Consider the following 18,300-nt stretch of genomic DNA (forward strand, 5'->3'; position numbering starts at 1 on the left):
CCTCAGCTCCCCTCTGTCCCTCCTCTGGCCGCCCTGGCTACTTGCAGCCGAAGATTTTGGCAGTCACGCTCGTGATTTCTCCACTTCCAGCCCCAGAATGTCCCTCTGGTTTCTTTACTGTTCAGCTCGGCTGCAGCTCTTGTGGCAGAAATAATGAGTTTTCACAGGGTCTGTCCCAGTCTTTTCCCCAGAGGCCAGCAGCTGGCCCAACAGCCGCCTGGAAGGCTCTGGGTGAGAGCTATGGGGGGGCTCTTTGTCACCCCCAGAGAGTGGACAAGGGCACCCCAGCTTTCCAGTCCACCCATGCTCCTCTCTGCCCGTGTATGCCCACAGCATCCCCTCCGCCCCAGCTAAGCTTTTCAGTTTCCCAAGCACCGGGTGCATCCCAAAGCCATACCAGCAGCTGGCAGAGGAGGTGTTGTCTACATCCTCCTCTCCACTTCTTCTCACCTCTTCCTCACCTCCCCACCTCCTCTCCACTTCTTCTCACCTGTTCCTCACCCCCTCACCGTCTGCATCCATGTCCCCAGGTGCCAGGTCAGCGGTGGGGATGCAGCAAGCGCAGCCCCCTTAGCTGCACCAATGCCCTGGAGGGTTACATCAATGTCCTGGAGAGCAATGTTTGAGCTGAAGCTCAAGTCCCTGTTGCCCAGGGATGGCAAGCCCAGGCAGGAGCAAGTGAGCCCTCTGCCACCACCTTCCTCCCTGGCATCCCCCATGCCCCATGTCCAGCCTCCCCCTGCCTTGTCTCTCCCTGCTTTCTCCCTCCAGACACCGTCACCTCAGCTTGTCCCTTCAAAACAGGCACTATTATAGATAATATATTTTTTGGTCCTATTGTAAAGTGCCGAAAGATGTGAAACAAAAGATATTAAACACAATCAAAGAGTGGAAAGACTGTGTCAACTAGACTTGCAGGAATGATAAGAGGTTTTGCCTGTTTTCCCTCCATATGATAGTCTGGACATGGCACGGCCTGTGGAGCACAAGAAGGGAAAAGAGCATCAAACAGTGCCAGCCCTGCCTGCGTCCATCTTGGCAAACATGATAAGAAAGGTCTTACAATGGGGTAAAACCCCACCGAAACCCTGAGCGATGGATAATGCCAACCTGCAGCCAAATAAAACATTAAAAGCCTCCGATAAGAAAAGGCTGGGAGGAATTAGTTATACATCACCACCACCTGCTGGGTAGCGCAGGAAGGATCCCCAGCCACTGCCACCCTGCCAGGCAAGGTCACTCCAAAAAGTGTGCTGGACCCTGCAAAAGCAGCTGCTTACCTTTCTGTCAGGTATAGCAATACAAGGAGAGCAGTCCCCCATGGGCAGCCTGCAAGCACTGGGATTTTAAAAGCATGTGTGAAGCCAATCTTTTTTGTTACCACATCAGTCCCAGGAAAAATAACAGATGGCTGGTGGAGGGTGGGATTAATAAAGAGTTAAAGAAAGGTAAAATAATTAGGGTACTGCTCATGGGGCATATGGAGAATGGGGCTTGTAAGAGTGGCTTGCTCTAATTTTTTGTGGAGATTACGAATTTGGTGGAGAGAGATAATAGTGTTGCTGTAATGTACTTAGGCTCTTGTAAGCCATTTGATCTGCCCCTGCCTGACACTCTGATTAATAAACCAGAGCGACAGTAAATTGACATGGTACATGAGACGCACAGAAAAGCGGCAAATGAGGACACCCAAATGGGATTAAAGAAGGGGACCAGCCTCCAAGAGACAGTTTCCCGGGGTATCCCCACATCCCATCCATCATGTGTGCACATGGGACGCGGGCAAGAAGATGCAACCCTCCTGCAAGTAGGGACAGTGTGGGCTGCACCGACAGCGCGGGCACCCTGGCTGAGGGCAGCAGCTCTGCAGAGCATCTGGATGCTGTTCCAGGGGATGCTCAGCTCAGGCCTTGGGCTGTTAGAGTTGAAAAGCTTATTGCAATCCTGGATATAAAGCAGGATCATGCCAGAGCAAAGGTAGACTGTCTTTCTCAAGCCCCAGTGAGAGTGTATTCCCAGGACTGGGGTTTGGGGGATGTGCCTATGTAAGACCCTCCGAGGAAGAGCACGGTGGATCGCAGCCAGCAGCCCTCCATCCCCGCTGCCCCTTCACAAACCCAAATCCTCCCATCCTGGAGGATCTCAAGCAGTAATTAGAAGTGGCTGCTGTTGGAGGTTTACACCAAGGCCTCACTGGTGGGCTGCCCTCCTTCCTCGGAGAGTTACACGGAGTGCGATAAAGGCATGAGAGATGCTAAAGAGCTGATAAGGAGGAATTGGGGAGCACTGTGCTGGAGATCCGGGGTGTCCCATCTCACCTCCCCTGCCTTCCTGCCTCACAGCACGGGGCTCAGCCCGTCAGCATCCCCAGAAAGCCACTGCACGGGAGCCACCCCCTCCACCTTGGTCATTAGCCCCCAGGTCCTGGCACCAAATTTGCCATGCCACCCCAAGCATCGTCCTCAGACCACTGGACAAATTCCCAAATCGGGCTCCCTTCTCAGCAGCTCCCACAGCCCCTCCACTCCTGCCCTTTCCCTTGGGAACGGCCAGGCACTTTGGACAGAAATGCTTTTTCATCCAGAAAATGCCAGTTCATCAAAACACTTCCTAAGAAAAGGTCACTTCAAAGGAATTTCAGTTTCCAAAAACCTTCTGGGGAAAAAAAAAAACATGCAATGGTTTAACTATCCTGTTTCAATAGTTTTAAATGAAAAATAAATCTTCCCCCCCTCCCCCCACAGGTGCCAAATGACTTTTTATTTGGAAATGGGAGATCGTTATCATCTTTTAAAAAAATCAAATAGAAAAGGGTGAAATCAAAAGAAAACCTCTGGAAAACGTTAAAGTGAAACACTCGGCTGAGCCCAGCACAGCAAGCGGGAGCTGGGCTGCACTCTGCCAGGTTCCCCGGGGTGGCTTTCATCTCAGCTCGGGGCAGGACAGGACTCCCAAGTCTTGACAAGCATCCCGGGACAGCGGAGCCAATTCCCACGCCCCATCCCAGCACAGGCTTTGCAGGACACAGGGACACGGCCAAATATCTTCCAACCCATGCGCTTGCCAGGAGCAGAGACCCCACAACTCGTGACATGTCAGAGCAGCAGAGCTTCATCGGCTGAAGGTGGTGATAGGGCCAAAGGACCCCAGGGGAAGGGGTCTCGCCAGGGGTGCAGAGCAGCATGGATGCCGGGGTGGGAAGCAGGGGGCTGGTGTTTCTGTTCCAGCCTCCCCGCACGTGCTCACAGCCCCCCGACATCGTCCCCAGTCCCCAGCTGTTACAGTTTAGGCTGCGTGTGGAGCGGGAATGCCAGCAATCAGGCATCCAGAAGGGAATCCAGGCCCGGTTCAATATTGAAAGAAGAAGGGCTTTGAAAGGAGTACGCTCATTTTCCCGTTTCGTCCTTTGCCAAGAAAACCGGGGGGATGGAGGAAGGGGCGAAGGGGTGGGGGGAACAGTGGAAAAAATGTCTTGGCTGGGCCCTCTCTGCCTTTTATCTCGTGGGCAGCCTGCCGAGACAGGGTCTTCCCCCCGCTGAGCCCGCTGGCAGATCAAATGAAAGGAGAGAAGAGTTATACCCTCCCCCACACGCAGCCCCCTCCCCACAAGGAAAAGGAAAGGGGAAAGAGCAAATGGCCCTGCAATGCCAACTGTTCCAGCCCCAGCTGGGGGGCACCCAGTCAGCTTCACGGCATCCATGGGGGACCAGGAGATATCCCCCCCGACTGGCAAAGGGGACCTCAGAGAGATCCAGATGTGGTCGGCGGAGTGGCCCATGTCCCCGTGGAGGGGACAGCACTGCTCCACAGACTTGAACCAAGGGGGAAGGCTACTGGTGGTCCCAGTGAGCATCTCCCCAGGGTCCCACTGTGCCCGTTCCTCTGTAATGCCAGACCCTTCAGAGCCAGCTTCGAGCAAATAGCTTAATTAAATGCCTTTATTCCAAGGCCTCCCTCTGTGTGTTTGTGTATTTGTGGATTAGCAGTTAATACAGTAAGAGGCTTTATTGTAACTAAATTGATTTCTTTGCCTTTTTTTTTTCCCTTCGTTCTGTACTTTTTTCCGCTCTTCCCACTCACCAGACTGTCCTCGCTCGTCTCAGGGTTTCCCCTGGGGACCCTCACCTTCACTGCCCGACAGTGCCAGTAAGGGTGTGATGGGGGGGTGACCACAGTAAGAACGTAGCCAGAGAGATCTGAGGGACTAATGATGCTGAAGACATCTTTTTTTGGGGAGGACGTGTAAGTAAGTGAGGGTTGTCTATGTCCGTTGCACGCGGGAGAAGAGATTCCTGACGTGTACGGGATGTTCACCTCGGCAGGCACAGTGGGCACAGGTGGGGTGGGAAGCTTCCAGCTATCCCCATCCAAGGATATCCCATTTCCTAAGGCAACAAGCCTACAGGTCCCTAGAGGGAAACCCCAGTTCCAGCCCCGTCTGCAGACCCCTAAGGATTGCTTGGCAGGGTCTGTGCAATCCCACCATCTTTTTCTTTCCAGTTCAACTTCCCTACATTATAACTAAATCATTACCGGCCCATAGCACATTGGTCCCAGGCACTAGGTGCTTAACTTGAAGGCTATGACTGCAACAGATCTGCGAGGAATCAAGATCAAGGAAGACCAGACGTTGCTAGCCCATTGCTCAGCATCCCCAGACCACTCCAAAAACTCACGCTGTTCACAGCTTCTTCCTGTGGTTAGTTAAAAAAAAATTAGTTAGGCTGGTAAATGCAGTCATTACCCAAGCTGGGACCTGGGCATTACTCTGGGCTTCCCAGGATGGGCACAGACCTGTGCTGCACTTTCCTTCCTTTTCCTTTTCCTTCCTTCCTTCCTTCCTTCCGTCCTTTCTTCTTTCCTTCCTTCCTTCCTTCCTTCTTTACTGCCTGCCTTCCTGCCTGCCTGCCTGCTGCTCCCTGCCTTCCCCTCTTCTCTCTTTCCTCCCTTCCATCCCTCCCTCTCGCCCCGTGCCCCTGCCACGGGTGGGCAGAGCAGCCCTCTCCTCTTCCCATCCCTAGGCAGCGGGAGCCAAAGCCATAATTAGACTTGGCTGGGAGGAATGTGAATCAAAAGGCTGTTAAAAAAGAAAAGAAACGAGGGTACCTGTGGGATTACGCAAGCCAGAAAAATGCAAAGCCGGCTTCCAGCCGCCCATAAAATAGATGCCGTCTCCTTTCCCATTGGCAGGGTTTGGCTGAGCACAAAAAGGCTGGGAAGAGGATTTTTATGGGAGTTATTTATAGCCTGGATGAATAGCGGTGTGTCTGTCAGTGGGTTTCTGCCTCTCAGCATGTGCTGAGGTTAGGCTGGGCAGGGGGTGCCAGCCTTGGCAGGTGCCACACGGTGCCACCACGCCGAGTTTGGGACGGCACTGGCAAACCTGAATACGTCCCTGGGTCCTGGCTAGCCTTTCCTGCATGGACAGGGGTGGCATCAAAACAGGAGAAATCAGAAGTAAAAAGGATGGGAAGGAGCAGTGAAGGGCAGCTGCTCACGCCCCAGCAGCTTCGTCTTGGCCAGTGTTACTGTGCACTTGCGTGAGGACAAGCAAAGGGCTGGCCCAGCCCGAGAGCCACCACACCAGGACCACCCGTAGGATATCCGTTGTCCTCCCTCCCCAGCAGCTTCACTCCTGGGCTGGCTGCTATTCCTCTCTTCCCCAGTTTGACAGAGGCATCTGAGAAGCCTTTCCCCCGCTTTGCACCGGGAGCCAGAACAAAGATTCACCTCTTTGTGAACACAGTAAGTTTAGAATCATCACCAAACTCCAAGCAAAGCTCAAAAGCTGGCACTTCAAGAAGCACATTCATTAAATAAAGGAGGGGAGAAAAAGAAAAGGGAGAGAGGAGGGGGAAGAAAAAAAAGATTACCTTGCTGAATTAATCAGGCTTCACTGTAATGTTCAGCCTCGGATTTTATTTCCTGTAATAAGCCCATTAATACGGGTGTCTATAGCAGGGGGCTTTTAGCAGCAGGCACCATTAGTGTAACGAGGAAGGGCTAATAGAGTTTTATTGGAATTTTTACTCCGACATCACAGCCTTTTAAAACAGCTGTCTCAATAGGCATTATTATTCTGATTAACATTTAGACAGCACAAATCATAGTGATGCCCTTGGTGTCCCGCAGGTTTTATCATAATCATTCCAAGTCCCCGATGTGTCAGCTAGTCCTTGGGGGGGGAAATTTTAGACCCGGCAGAGGCTGGGGGTCATTTCTTTCCTGCCATACCAATGTATCGGCTATTTGTGAGGGGGCCTGCTGGGCTGCGATGGAGCAGGGTCCTGCTGTTACTGAAATGCGGTGGAAGCAGCTGGAACCGGTTGGATGCTTCTTGAGCATCTCTGATCCCTGGGGGAATTTGAAGCAGGATGGGAAGGGTTAAAAAGTAAGCTGGCATTCTGGGTACTCATCCTGGGCTCACTCTCACTCTCACTCTGTTTCTCGCCCATGTGAGAATTTAACGTTTAATTTTTTTAATTTAATTTAATTTAATTTAATTTTTTTTATTATGTGAATTAAATATTGCACCAGCAGTTTGGGTGCACAAACCCAGCGGTTTGCTGGGCAGCATTGTTTCGGGGCAGCAGCTGACTCCAGGGCTGGAAAAGGTTTTCCTTGTATCCGCAAGACCCGTGCCGGGTGGGATGGGGCCAGGTCCAAGCTGGAAGCACCACGAGGGTGTCACACCGGGGGTGTCACGCCAGTCCTCGTGCAGCCCAGGAGTATTTGCAGGGCTGGCATGGGGGCTCCCTCTGCCTGGTCAGCCGAGGTGGGTGGGGTCTGGCTTCTGTGTTATTGATCCTATTCGAGCCATGGGGAAACTGAGGCACAGGGACAACACAAGCAGCCCAGGAGTCCTGCCTCCCAGCCCAAACTCATAACCAGGAAGGAGCGGACGAGCTGCCATGAGTTATAGACAATTGCGAGTGAAATTGAGGGATTAAACACCAAAAGCAAACAGGCTGCAAATGCACTTTTGGCTTTTATCTGTCATGTTTTGTTTCACAGGGGTAATTTATGAGGACATTTTATTGCAATCGAGCATGGCAGCATGCGTGGGGAGCAGCAGCTGGCTCATCCCAGCTCCAGCCATACCCTGCAGGGCTTAAACCACCCTGGGTGCACTGAAGCAGGTGGTTTGGCTTGGAGCTGGGCAAGGGAGCCTGAGGGCACCAGGCAGGCTGGAGACCTACTAATTACTTTCTCATTAGCATCTAATTAGAATCTCTCCACCTCCTCTGCTCTCCCAAGGTTCTGCCTCTGCCAGGAGTCACTCCATGTCCAGACTAACCCCAGGGGGTGACTTTCTGTCCCAGATCCATCCCAGCGTTGCAATGTCTCCCTGCTCCCAGGGCTTTGTTACTGACTCCTCAGCATCGCTAAACATAATTAGCAATAATTTATGGCTTCCTTCTCCGGAACATCAGGACAAAGGGGAATCCCTCCTTCCCGGTGGCCATGGGGCAGGCACAGATGTTTGTGAGCTCTCACAGCTGGCTCAGGCAGCGGGGGAGTGCCAGGCACAGGCAGGGTGCCCTATCTCGGCCATGCCAAGAGCCAGCTGGATGTCACACCGATCCTGGGCACTGCATGGGCTTCTGCCTTCTCCCAGAATCTCCCCCGCTGGTGGATAACCCCCTTTTGCGGTGAAGCATGTCGGCTGCCCCCAGCTCAGACCAGACCCCTCCCTCCCTGGCTCATTATGTTTGGAGTGAATCCAGTGAGAATCTGGACCCTCTTGGTGTTCCCCTTGCCCTAAACTGAGGCCTTTGACCCTGGGATGGGGTCCCAGGATGGGAGAGAGGCTCAAAACCACTTGCGATGGCAGGCCCTTTGCTGAGAGCCGAGCCCCAAGGTGCCTCCCCAACCCTGGGTTTGCAGGAAATTTGGGGGCAGATGGCGCAATCCACTGCTTAGTGACGGCATGGATGCTGCAGTGTGATGGTATTTAATTACCTGCATGTCTCAGATGATTAATAAATTAAATTCCAGCCCTGGGGCTGCTGTCCTAAAGTCCATGCAGAGCCTGTGGCTCTCTGCTGCTGGCAGGCAGCATCCAGACACCCCATTGTGTCCACCTGGGACCAGCAGCCCTCCCATGACACATGGTCCTGAGGGCTCTGAAAATGCCTTGCAGGGAGGTCTCAGTGACCATCAGCAGAGGAAAAAACAGCAGCTGGCTGAGGCACGGGCAATTGTTTCCTGCGGGTCTCAGTTCTTTGCACAGTTGCTGCCAAGGCAGCTGCCAAACCCCAGGGAGATGCTCCAGGCAGACCGGGACAAGCTGGGTGCTGTTAGCTGCCCCAGAGGTTGCTACCACGCTCCTGTGTGTCCATCTAAGCCAAAATCTAAAACGGGTTTGGGTTTTGTTTTTCATTCTCCTGGCATAGCAGATCTCCCCGCAGCATGGAGCCGCCTGCTGCAGGGCACCAGGGTGTTTAGCATCTGCTTAAAATTTTTAATTGTTTTCGTGTTAAGTGCCTGATGGTGCCTTTTAGATAAAAACAGGAGGGATTTAGCCTTCTCTCCCTCCCTATTTCCCTCCCTCCCTTCCTTCCTTCCTCTCTCCCTCTCTTCCTCCCTCCATTTCTTCCTTCCTTTCATCCTTCCTTCCTTCCTCTCTTCTTCACTGCCTCCCTCCCTTGCTTCCTCCCTTCCTTCCCTTCTTCTTCCCTAAAAATTTACTAATTTCTTCCTTATTACATTCCTAAAAGCCCCATTCAGTCACGGGCAGCAGCAGGCAAGGAGAAACTCAACGATAAGGGCAAAAACAACAGTAAAACTGGAATGAAATGACAGCCATAAACCCAGTACCGGGAGGGACAGTAAAACTGCAGTTTGGCAGGAGCCAGCAGGCCTGCACTAATACCTTTTTTCCCTGATTAAAACACTCTGGTCACAGATTAACTTCCTTTGCTCAATATTTATTGTCTCACCTGCGCTGAAAGGCAGGGAGGAGTGGAAGAGGGGTGGGCAGGGTTTGGGATTCGGGATCTGTAGCTGGTCTGCAGCTCTGCAGCCTTTGGCAGCTGCCTAGGACACAGGTAATCAAAGGTGACAAACGTGCCTCTAGCAGTTACCATCCATCATGGAGTGGCTGGCACCGAAGGGTCTCTGCACCGGGGCAGCATCCCCGAGTAGCATCCCAGGACTCACCCATGGCCGCAGAAGGAGCCAGCGTCAGAGTTGGGGATGCTCTGCATCTCCCAAACACGCAGAAGAGGGGCGATGATGGAGACAGGCACTGTTACAGCCTGGGTGAGCATATTGGTTTGTCTCAGTCGAGCCAAAGCCTCAGCAGCTCTGAGGAAACCACGTCCCCTGGTAGCCCAACCCGTTTGTTTCAGTGGCATCAGAAAATGGATTGGAAATGAGACTAAATTCCTGGCCATGCCCCCTCAAGCATCTCTACATCTCCGCATCCCCTGCTGGGCTTATCCCTTGCTTCTTGCAGAGTGCAGGAAGTGCTGGCCCTGCGCAGAAGCATCCTAATCCCTCACAGCCCTGTTAAACGCACCATAGAGGGAGGAAACGCCTCCGTGGGACCTCGATGCCTTTTTAATGCATTAACTCCATGCTTGAGCTTCGTCTCAGCTCCCCTCACTCCCCACATCGCCTGTCATGCTTATCCTTCCAGAGCAGCTCAGGGCAGGGATTCCGGAGGATGTACTTGCCCTGATGCTGGGGGACAGGGGCTCAAGACAAGGGTGACCCCATCGCAGGGACACTTTTCCTGGGATGATCTCCAACAGCTCCCCTGCAGAAATGAAATGGCATTGAGACACATCTCTACAGGGCATCCCAATGGGCCTCAGTTTCCCTTTGATGCTTCCAGGTCAGGAGCAACAGCCGGGTGCCCTGCAGCCACTCCACTCCTCCATCCCGCACCCAGCTAGACTTTTTTAATCTCCTCGCCATAAATCACTTTTTGATTACAACTGGACTGTTACTACCAAAATATAAAAGGCTTCTGGGCAGCACAGCACGGCCTCGATGGTTGCTATGAATTGCAATGCCTTTGCATCCCCAGCAGCTCCATTTGCACCAGCCTGACGCTTCCCCGTGCCACAGGAAAGACTTGTTGCTCCCTCCCAGCCTTTCACACCCCCTAGCACAAGCTAAAAATATCAGGGCAAGAGAAGATGGACCTATCATGAGGAAGGGGGGAGCTCAGCGTAGCCAGGGTCCAGCTCTCACACCCAGCTGCATCCCCCACTCCTCCTCCACCTGCTGCTGAGTTCCACCCTGAATGTTTCAGATGTTTTTTGAGGGGCGGAATTTTAATTTTTAAAAAAAATAAAATGAATTCTCAGGCCATGTCTGAGCTATTTTAGCAGCAGCAAAACTCCAGCAGCTGCTACCTGCCAGGGAGTGCATCCCGGCATGGGTACCAGCGCTCCTCGGCACGCGCCGCCTCCCCAGCCTCCATCCTAAATCACAACACAACAAACAGGCTGTTCATTAGGCGCTGTTTAATTAAGCAATATGGATCCTGCCTCGATATTTACAATCCCACTTGCTCTGATTTATGAGAGAGAGAGTCTCGTTTTTAAAGACGGCGACTGTAAAGTTTAATACCGCTTGACTTACTGCGAGTTTCGTTTACGGCCCCAGGCCGAGGCGCTGCAGCCCAGGCTGGGAGCCGGTGGGCTATTAAATCAGAGCTAACTGCGCGTGCAGGGAGATGACTAGCTTTGTTACAACCAGTTCAGCGGCTAATTACCCCAATCTGGATTCCCACATTTAAGCCAATTCGTTCCCACTTTTCCAGGGCCCTGGGGAAGAGCGGGGAAGTTTGGAGGTTGGCACGAAGGCACTTGTTGTGATGAGAAGGGGTGGGGGCTGCAACGGGGATGGTTGCAGAGCCCAGACGGACACTGCTTGTCCCAGGAAGGAACAAATCAGTTTGCAAGAGGCCAGACTCTGAGCTGGGCACCCCCCATGCCATGTAGGGGGATGCTGTGTACAATGATGGCTCCAAGCTCACGGGTCACCCCAAAACCCATCACCTCCTCCCCAAAACCCTTGGGCACATGGGGAGCCCTGAGGCCAGGTGGTGGGATGGCTTGTGGGCTCTGGGATGAGGTGACTGGGGAGGAGGATGGGGCCAGCATGCAGGAGGGCCACATCCAGCCTGGCTCTGAGCCTCACGCTGGCCGGGTCCTTCTCCCTGCCCCAGCCCCATGGGTAGGAATGGGGGAGCGATGCACAGACGGGGCAGGGCAGGCACAGCCCTCCCCAAAAATTGTCATCTTGTAGGTAGGAAGAGAGCATTTATCTCCTCGCAAGGTATTTCTAGCCCCCAGGAGCCCACTCACGGACTTGACAAGGATAGGGGCCTCATTATGGAGTTATGAGAATGGCTCTTTAGTGACAAATAAAAACTATTTGTGCGAAAATGTGATGGCAGATGGTGTTGGGCATCCCCCCACATCAGCTGTGGGGCACCATGGTCCAGGACCTACCCCTGCACAGTTCCAGTACTTCCCAGGGGGAAGGGGCTGCAGCGGGGGGAAAGCACAGAGCTGGTTGTAGCATCCCTCAGCTCAGCCCAGGGACGGGGCTGCTGCTGCCCCACGCCATGGGTGGGCACAGGGAAGGCGAAAGGGTGCAGCAGCACAATGAGCAGAGCTGGACCCCTGGCAGCCCCCAGGCTAGCGATGAACCAACCCCTGGCTGCATCCCGGCAGCCCCAGTACCCGTATGGCAGCCCCAGGCAGAAAGGAGGAAGAGGAGCAGTTGTGTGAGTCACAGCCGGGCATCCCCAGCCAGCAGCCTCCATGCAGCGAGTCTGCCAGGCCTCAGCCCTCTCCCAGGAGCTGGCTAAGCCCTGGGCGGCATCAATTCCTCCCTGCTTCCCGCTCCTCTCCGGGGCTGCAGCGCTCTGAGACAGGCTCAGAGCTCCCCCCAGGGAGGAAGAGGAGGCAACGCAGAGACGGGGACAGCAGCAAGAGCCATAGGGCTGCCAACACACCCCCTGCACCCCCAGGGTTATGCCCCCCCCACCAGTTGGGGGTCCCCACCAGAGACCCAAACCTCCCACCCAGGGCCGAGAGCCACCAGGGCACAGGCAGAGGCACTTGGCTTCCAGGTTTTATTGACCAGCAGAGCTGTGCCCCTCCACAGGGTAGGCAGCACTCCCAGATCCACCGGTAAGACCGGACTGGGAGGAGGGTGAGCCCTTTAGTGCTGATACAAGCACGCTGCGAAGGCGAGAAGACGCAGCCTGGGATGGCGAAGGAGACCAGGGGAACCACAACACCTGCACGAGGATGCCACAGGATTAAGACTGGGGTACCTGAATGGGCAAAACCAGTTCCCAAGCCGGGCCCAGTTGCGACAAGGCTCAGAAGAAGCTGGGAGACCAGAGGGCTCACAAGTGACACAAGTTCCCAGGCCTCAGCTCTCACCACCCCCAGCTGACTCCTCTCCCTGGCCTCACCCAGCAGAGCCAAGGGCTGGTTCCGCTGCTCCCCATCATGACGTCTCCTTGGCCCTCCGCTTGTAGTGCACATCGGGGAGGCTCCTCAGGCGCTCAGCCGCCTGTGGGGCACAGCACAAGGGGCAGCCAGCGGCCGGTCCTGGGGACAGTCCCAGCATGGGACCCTCTGGCTCCCCAAAATCCCCCCTGAGCTGCGCTCACCTGCTCCGGGGTGAGGTCTCGCTGCGCCTGTGCCAGCATCTCATAGCCAACCATGAACTTGCGGACGGTGGCGGAGCGGAGCAGCGGGGGGTAGTAGTGGGCATGGAGCTGCCAATGCCCGCAGTCCTCCTCCAAGTAGGGGCCAGTGGGGGCTCCTGCCGGGGGTGCAGCCGCTGCATGAGCCCCAGGGAGGGGACGGGGACATGGATGAGAGGGTTGCGGGGGTCCCCCAGCCGCACCACTCACCGTGCCAGCCCATGGAGTAGGGGAAGGAGACTTCGAAGAGGTTGTCATACTTGATGAGCAGCCTCTGCATGATGGAGGCCAGGCCTGCAGGGGAGGGGGCCAGGGAGTCACACCCTGAACTGGCCAGCCCCCTGCCAAGGGCAGGCAGCACACCTGGCTTGGGAGGGGTCATCCTCAGCACCCCTCCCTGGGTGGACATCAGTGACGGGCACGAGGGACACACTGGCCAGTTCCCCACCTCCCAACCCATGCAGACAGCCCGAGCAGCGCAGCAGAAGGAGCCCCTGTGCCTCATCATCCAGCATCCCAAGAGCACGGGGCACCACATGCTTCATCACCCCAAAAAGGATGTGTACAGCCGGTACAGCCTGTGCCTGGATGCCCCGCTCCTGCACCAACATATCGGGGGTGCCTGTCCCCTCTCAAACCAAGCCCGGCAGCCCTGCACCCCAGGGGGACACAGACCCTCCAGCATCAGTGAGGCTGCCACAGAGCTGCCTCCTAACGAAGGCCGAGCCCAGAGGTACAGGGGGCTAACGAGGTGCAGAGCCACTCACTGTCCCTCTCGCCATTGCGGAGGTCCTGGAGGCGGCAGACATGTCGGCGGGGAAGCAGCAGGGTCTGGTAGGGCCAAGTGGCCCAATATGGCACCACAACCAGCCAGTCCGTGTTCTCCACCACCAACCGCTCCTGCAGGACACTGTGCTTAATGGGGACAGGTGCAGCCCCGACGCCCTGCGGATGGGTGCTCCTGGGGACCCTGCTCTTGGGGGCTGGGGGGCCTGCTCCGGCACATACCCAGCTCCCAGAGAGGGGATATGGACAACAGCCATGTCCTCACCTTTCGGCAAGCCTCCTGCTCAGCATACTCCAGCAGCATGGGCACGCCATGCTGGCTCAGATGCTGCCGCTGGGTCCGGTCTTCCAGGCGCGCCTCATTGGGGAGGAAGCTGCTGGCCCATACCTGGGAGGGACATCGGGGCACGGGGCTGGGTTACCTGTACCCCACATTTGCAGGGGTGCCCCAGCCACGCTGCCCATCTACAGGTCCGTGCTGCCACCACGTGGAGAGTCCGACATGTGGCAGCCACAAGGGACAGTCCCCAGGAGGGGAGGTGACAGGACTTGCAATTAAGCCAGGTCATGGGTGGGACAGTCTCACCTGGCAGTGCGGATGGGGGTTGGAGCAGCCCATCATCGCTCCCTTGTTCTCGAAGATCTGCGGAGGAAGAGGTGCAGCCAGCAGGTCCCAGCCCCAGGGTCCCTGCTGCGGGCTGCCATGGTGTCCCTGGCACACCAGAAAAGCATCCCGCAGGAGAGCAGAGCCTCACACCTGCCTGGAAAGGCTCAGGAGGGCATGAGGTGGGAACAGGGGACCCACACGTGACTGGGATGGTCCCAAGCCCAGATGCTGCCAGAGCACCCAGCCCTGGCCCCCCGCCTCCACCCGAGACCCTCGAGGCAGGGAGAGAAGGGCAGCCCCCACCAGCCCCCGACCTGCACCCAGGGGTAGGAGGCACCCAGCTCGACCGCCAGTTCTGCCCACGCGTCGATGACAGCCCGGATCTCCGACAAGGACATGAGGGGCAGCGTCAGGTCCGACCAGGGGTGGAAGCACATCACCTTGCTGTGGAGGACACACAGATGGCCAGGGCTGTGGGGCATCCCCAGAGACTTCCATGGCCCTGCTGCGTCGCAGTGGAACAGGGGACAGGGATGAGACCTCCAAAATGCCCCCAAACAGAGCAAGCAGTGCAAGAAGGTGAGTGGGCTCAGTCCGGCTTCATCCCACGGGTCCTGGCTGACATCACAGCCTGGACCCCTCCGGAGCCATCGGGGTACTCACCACACACCCCGGGCTGCTGCCGCTCGAAACAAGGGGTGATCGCTGTCACCTGGGGAAGGACAGAGAGTGGGGAGGGAGACAGTGCTGGTGCAGCACCCATGTTTCTCCAGGCCACCCTGGACCTGAGCCTGGGGGTCCCCAGCAGTCTGCTCTCTCCCCAGAAGTTACCAGGCTCGGGAGCATCGGGCTGCAGCGCAGGGAAGTCGTTTGGGAAGACGAAGGTGCCCTCGTACTGGGGGTTCACCTGCCAGGGCAAGAGACGGGATCAGGGGAAGACAGGGCAATGGGGGAAGCCCGGACGCCTGGGTCCTTGGTGGTACCTCGCCGTTGGCCCGGGTGGCCCCGGGGCAGAGGGGGTTGTTGGGGTCCCAGCGGGGCACATCCTCGGGGGGCGGTTTCTCCAGCTGCCCCTGCCAGGGGCGCTTCACCCGGTGGGCCGACACCAGCACCCAGTCGTCCCGCAGGGGGTTGTAACGAGCGTGCTGGTGCTCTGCAGGGAGAGAGGAGCAGGGTGTCAGGGAGGCAGGGATGCGGGGTGCAGACCCCCCCGCGGGCCGGGCACACCCCCCCCACCATGCCCCCTCCGCGGGTAACCCTGCAAGAGGGTCTGCACCCCACTTTATGTCCCCCTCAGCTTCACCCCTTCCTCCCTGTCCCAGCCCGAGGAGGGGGTGGTCCTCGCTGCCACCCCCCTCCCCCCCCGGGGAGGGAGCCTCCCCGCAGTCCCCGCTTCCCGGGGCTCGGCTGGGCTCTGCCGGGGGTCCGGAGGGAGGCAGCCCCGGCCGTACCGCTGGCGCGGAAGCGGCCACCCCCCTCGCCTTCCTCCCCCGTCGGCGATGGCTCCATGCCGCGGCGCTCCCGGAAGCCCCGGCGGCACCGCCCCCGCGGGGCCGGTCCCTTCCAGCCGCCTCCGCCGCCGCTCCGCCCCGCCGCGCCGGCGCAGGGCCGCCCGCGGCCGGGCATGGCGTGGCCGCGGCGGGGGCGGTCCCGCTCCCCGTCCCGGTGGCGGCGGGGCGGAGCGGCGGCGGCGGGCGGCATGGGGGCGGCGGGGCGGCGGGCGCTGCGGGCCGGGCTGGCGCTGGGCGCGCTGGCGCTGGTGCTGCAGGGGCTGCGGGGCTGGCTGGCCTCCAAGCGGTACGAGTTCACCCCCGCCGAGATCGCCCAGCTCGCCCGGCACCACGCGGGTACGCGCCGCCCGTGGGGACGGGGCCCACCGGCCATGGGGGGTGGAGGGGAGCGGGACCGAGGAGGGATGGGGTCGGGGAGCGGGAAGCGGAACCGGGGACGAGGGGGGGAAGCAGCGGCCTGGGCTGGGGAAGGGACCCGTAGCGGGGACGCGGGATCGAGGAGGTTCCGGTACGAGGCGGGCCGGGATCACGGGGGGAACGGGACTGGGGTCAGGGAGGGGCCGGGGGGCTGGGGCAGCAGGAACGGTATCGGGAAGGGGGTCAGTACCGGGGAAGAGGGACGGGGAGTGTGGGGGAAGTGGGATGGGGGAATGGGACTGGGGCGAAGGAGGGATGGGGACTGGGGCAGCAGCATCACCCAGCGCGGTTGGGGCTGAACCCGGGGTTAAGGCGGCTCTCTCGGTGCTGGGGCTGGGCCAGGTCGGGGGACCAAACCCCAGGTGGGTCAACGGCAGAACCAACCCCCCAGCTAGGGCTGGCCCCGTAGGGTATAGAGTGTGCAGTCGCAGCGGAAGGGCTGCATGTTGCCAGGGCAGGGTCACTGTCACCCCAGCACCTGGGGTGGGCAGTAGGGCTGGAGCGCTCAGTGCTGCGCATCCTTCATCACCATCCAGGTAGGCAGTGGGGCCGGGTCAGTGGTCATGGGGGCTGAAGGCTGGAGAGAGGAGACATCTTCCTTTGGCAGACCCCTCTAAGGATGTGCTGGGATCCTGTGGCTGTGGAAGGGATTTGGGGGGGCCAGCAGGCCTTGCTCCGTGCCAGGGACTCATGGCAACCCCGGGTGCTGCAGGGCTGGACCATGAGCTGGCTTTCTCCAAGATCATCGTGGAACTACGGAAAAAGCACCCAGGCCACATTCTGCCAGATGAGGACCTGCAGTGGGTGTTCGTGAATGCGGGCGGGTGGATGGGCTCTATGTGCCTCCTGCACGCCTCACTCACCGAGTACGTGCTGCTCTTTGGGACAGCTGTCGACACGGGGGGCCACTCAGGTAAGCGGGGTTACCAACAGGGCTGGCAGGCGGGGGGGTTCTCTGAGCTCTTTCTACTCCACTCGCTTGGCTGTCCCAGCCGTGGTGTGCCTGGGGCAGGAGCCCACGGCTCCTCTTCTTTTATGGGGTGCACGATGCTGGAAAACACCGTCTGCGTGGGGACCAGCCCCCATGGTGTCTTGCAGCGCCTGCAGGTCCCTGTGGATGCCATGTCTCTCCGCATCTAGCTGGCAGGCAGTGGCCGGCAACACATCTCCCGGTGCTTCAGCAGGGAGTGAATGCCAAACATGCTGGAAGCAATGGAGCTTAAGGACACCGAGTAGCCTGGGCTGGTGGGATATGGCCAGTCACACAGGCAGCCTGGGTACCAGACCCAGCTGCAGTCCTCAGTGCGTCGAGGCCGTGGGGCTGGCATCCTTCCCCCGAGAGGGCTGCTCCATGGCTCAGACCTGGGCTCCAAAGCCATCCCCAGCAGGGATGCGCTGAGCCAGTGCTGTATGTCCTCCTGCAGGTCGGTACTGGGCGGATATCTCCGACACTGTCATCTCGGGGACCTTCCGGCAGTGGAGAGAGGGGACCACCAGAAGCGAGATCTACTATCCAGGTAAGCGCAGCAGCCACGGTGCCCTGCGGACTGCGTCCATGTCCCAGGGCACGGCTGCTCTGCAGGCTGGTCCTCCACTGTTGCAGAGCATCTTCCTTCCAGCTGGCAGAAGCCAAGAGCTCACGATGGGGCAGTTTGTGTCTCCTGGGGCATATCCCGGCATCTCAGTGGGTGCCAGTAAGAGAAAAGTGAGCAAGACCGGGGAGGGGTTGGGGTGTGCGGACCGGAGTGCTCAGCCTTGCAAGTCCTGGTCTCACACATCTCTTTGGGAACAATGTGGGGCAGCCACTGCGAGCAGTGCTGGTTGTGTGTGTTGGCAGGGGACACCATCGTGCACCAAGCAGGAGAGGCCACGGCAGTGCAGTGGAGCGCGGGCACCTGGATGGTGGAGTACGGCCGGGGCTTCATCCCCTCCACGCTTGCCTTCGCCCTGGCTGACACCCTCTTCAGCACTCAGGACTTCGTCACCCTCTTCTACACCCTGCGCGCCTATGCCAAGGGCCTGCTCCTGGAAGCCAATGCCTTCTTCAGCACCTTGGGCTGCTGAGCCCGGCTCGCCAGGGTGCCCTGCAGGCATGGCTGGCTCCTCTCCTCCCAGCCTTCCTCCCTTTTCCTCTCCTCCTCCCTGAGCCCAGGCTCTAACAGAGGCAGCAGGAGACCCTCTGTGCCTCCCCCAAATTGCTCTGTCCTTCCCCATAGGCCAGCTGGGTGCCAAGACAGAGGGACCATGGCAGTAACAGCAATACAGACCGCCGGTTCTCTTTACTACCTGCCTCT

The 18,300-nt window shown here is 58.0% G+C and overlaps 2 protein-coding genes across 6 annotated transcripts in view; one reads left to right on the forward strand and one right to left on the reverse strand.

The window, feature by feature from the left end:
- Positions 1-12,086: 12,086 nt before the first annotated feature.
- GALT (galactose-1-phosphate uridylyltransferase) lies at positions 12,087-15,610 on the reverse strand. Of its 3 annotated transcripts, none has more exons than XM_075136711.1 (12): positions 15,530-15,610; positions 15,062-15,231; positions 14,910-14,985; positions 14,742-14,790; positions 14,393-14,522; positions 14,058-14,114; positions 13,737-13,859; positions 13,453-13,585; positions 12,896-12,979; positions 12,650-12,804; positions 12,449-12,549; positions 12,087-12,268 (listed from the first exon to the last, which is right to left on the reverse strand). In XM_075136711.1, exons 1-11 carry the CDS (start codon positions 15,585-15,587, stop codon positions 12,484-12,486), a joined length of 1,101 nt encoding a protein of 366 aa, XP_074992812.1. In that variant the 5' UTR covers positions 15,588-15,610; the 3' UTR covers positions 12,087-12,268; positions 12,449-12,483. The 3 variants fall into 3 exon arrangements, with proteins under 3 accessions (XP_074992812.1, XP_074992813.1, XP_074992811.1); XM_075136712.1 differs by having other exon boundaries at positions 12,087-12,304; XM_075136710.1 differs by having other exon boundaries at positions 12,087-12,549.
- Positions 15,611-15,757: 147 nt separating this feature from the next.
- The window catches only part of SIGMAR1 (sigma non-opioid intracellular receptor 1), a 4,774-nt gene continuing 2,231 nt past the window's right edge, over positions 15,758-18,300 (forward strand). Inside the window, exons 1-4 of one of the 3 annotated variants that reach the window (XM_075138470.1) lie at positions 15,758-15,925; positions 16,719-16,919; positions 17,431-17,523; positions 17,844-18,294. In XM_075138470.1, coding sequence (XP_074994571.1) covers positions 15,778-15,925; positions 16,719-16,919; positions 17,431-17,523; positions 17,844-18,070 — 669 coding nt within the window. In that variant the 5' untranslated portion in view covers positions 15,758-15,777 and the 3' untranslated portion in view covers positions 18,071-18,294. Of the gene's footprint in view, positions 15,926-16,718; positions 16,920-17,430; positions 17,528-17,843; positions 18,295-18,300 lie in introns of those variants that run through there. The other 2 variants (XM_075138471.1, XM_075138472.1) reach the window with 2 other exon arrangements.

This window comes from Calonectris borealis, chromosome Z, assembly GCF_964195595.1.
Source record: "Calonectris borealis chromosome Z, bCalBor7.hap1.2, whole genome shotgun sequence".
NCBI lineage: Eukaryota > Metazoa > Chordata > Aves > Procellariiformes > Procellariidae > Calonectris > Calonectris borealis.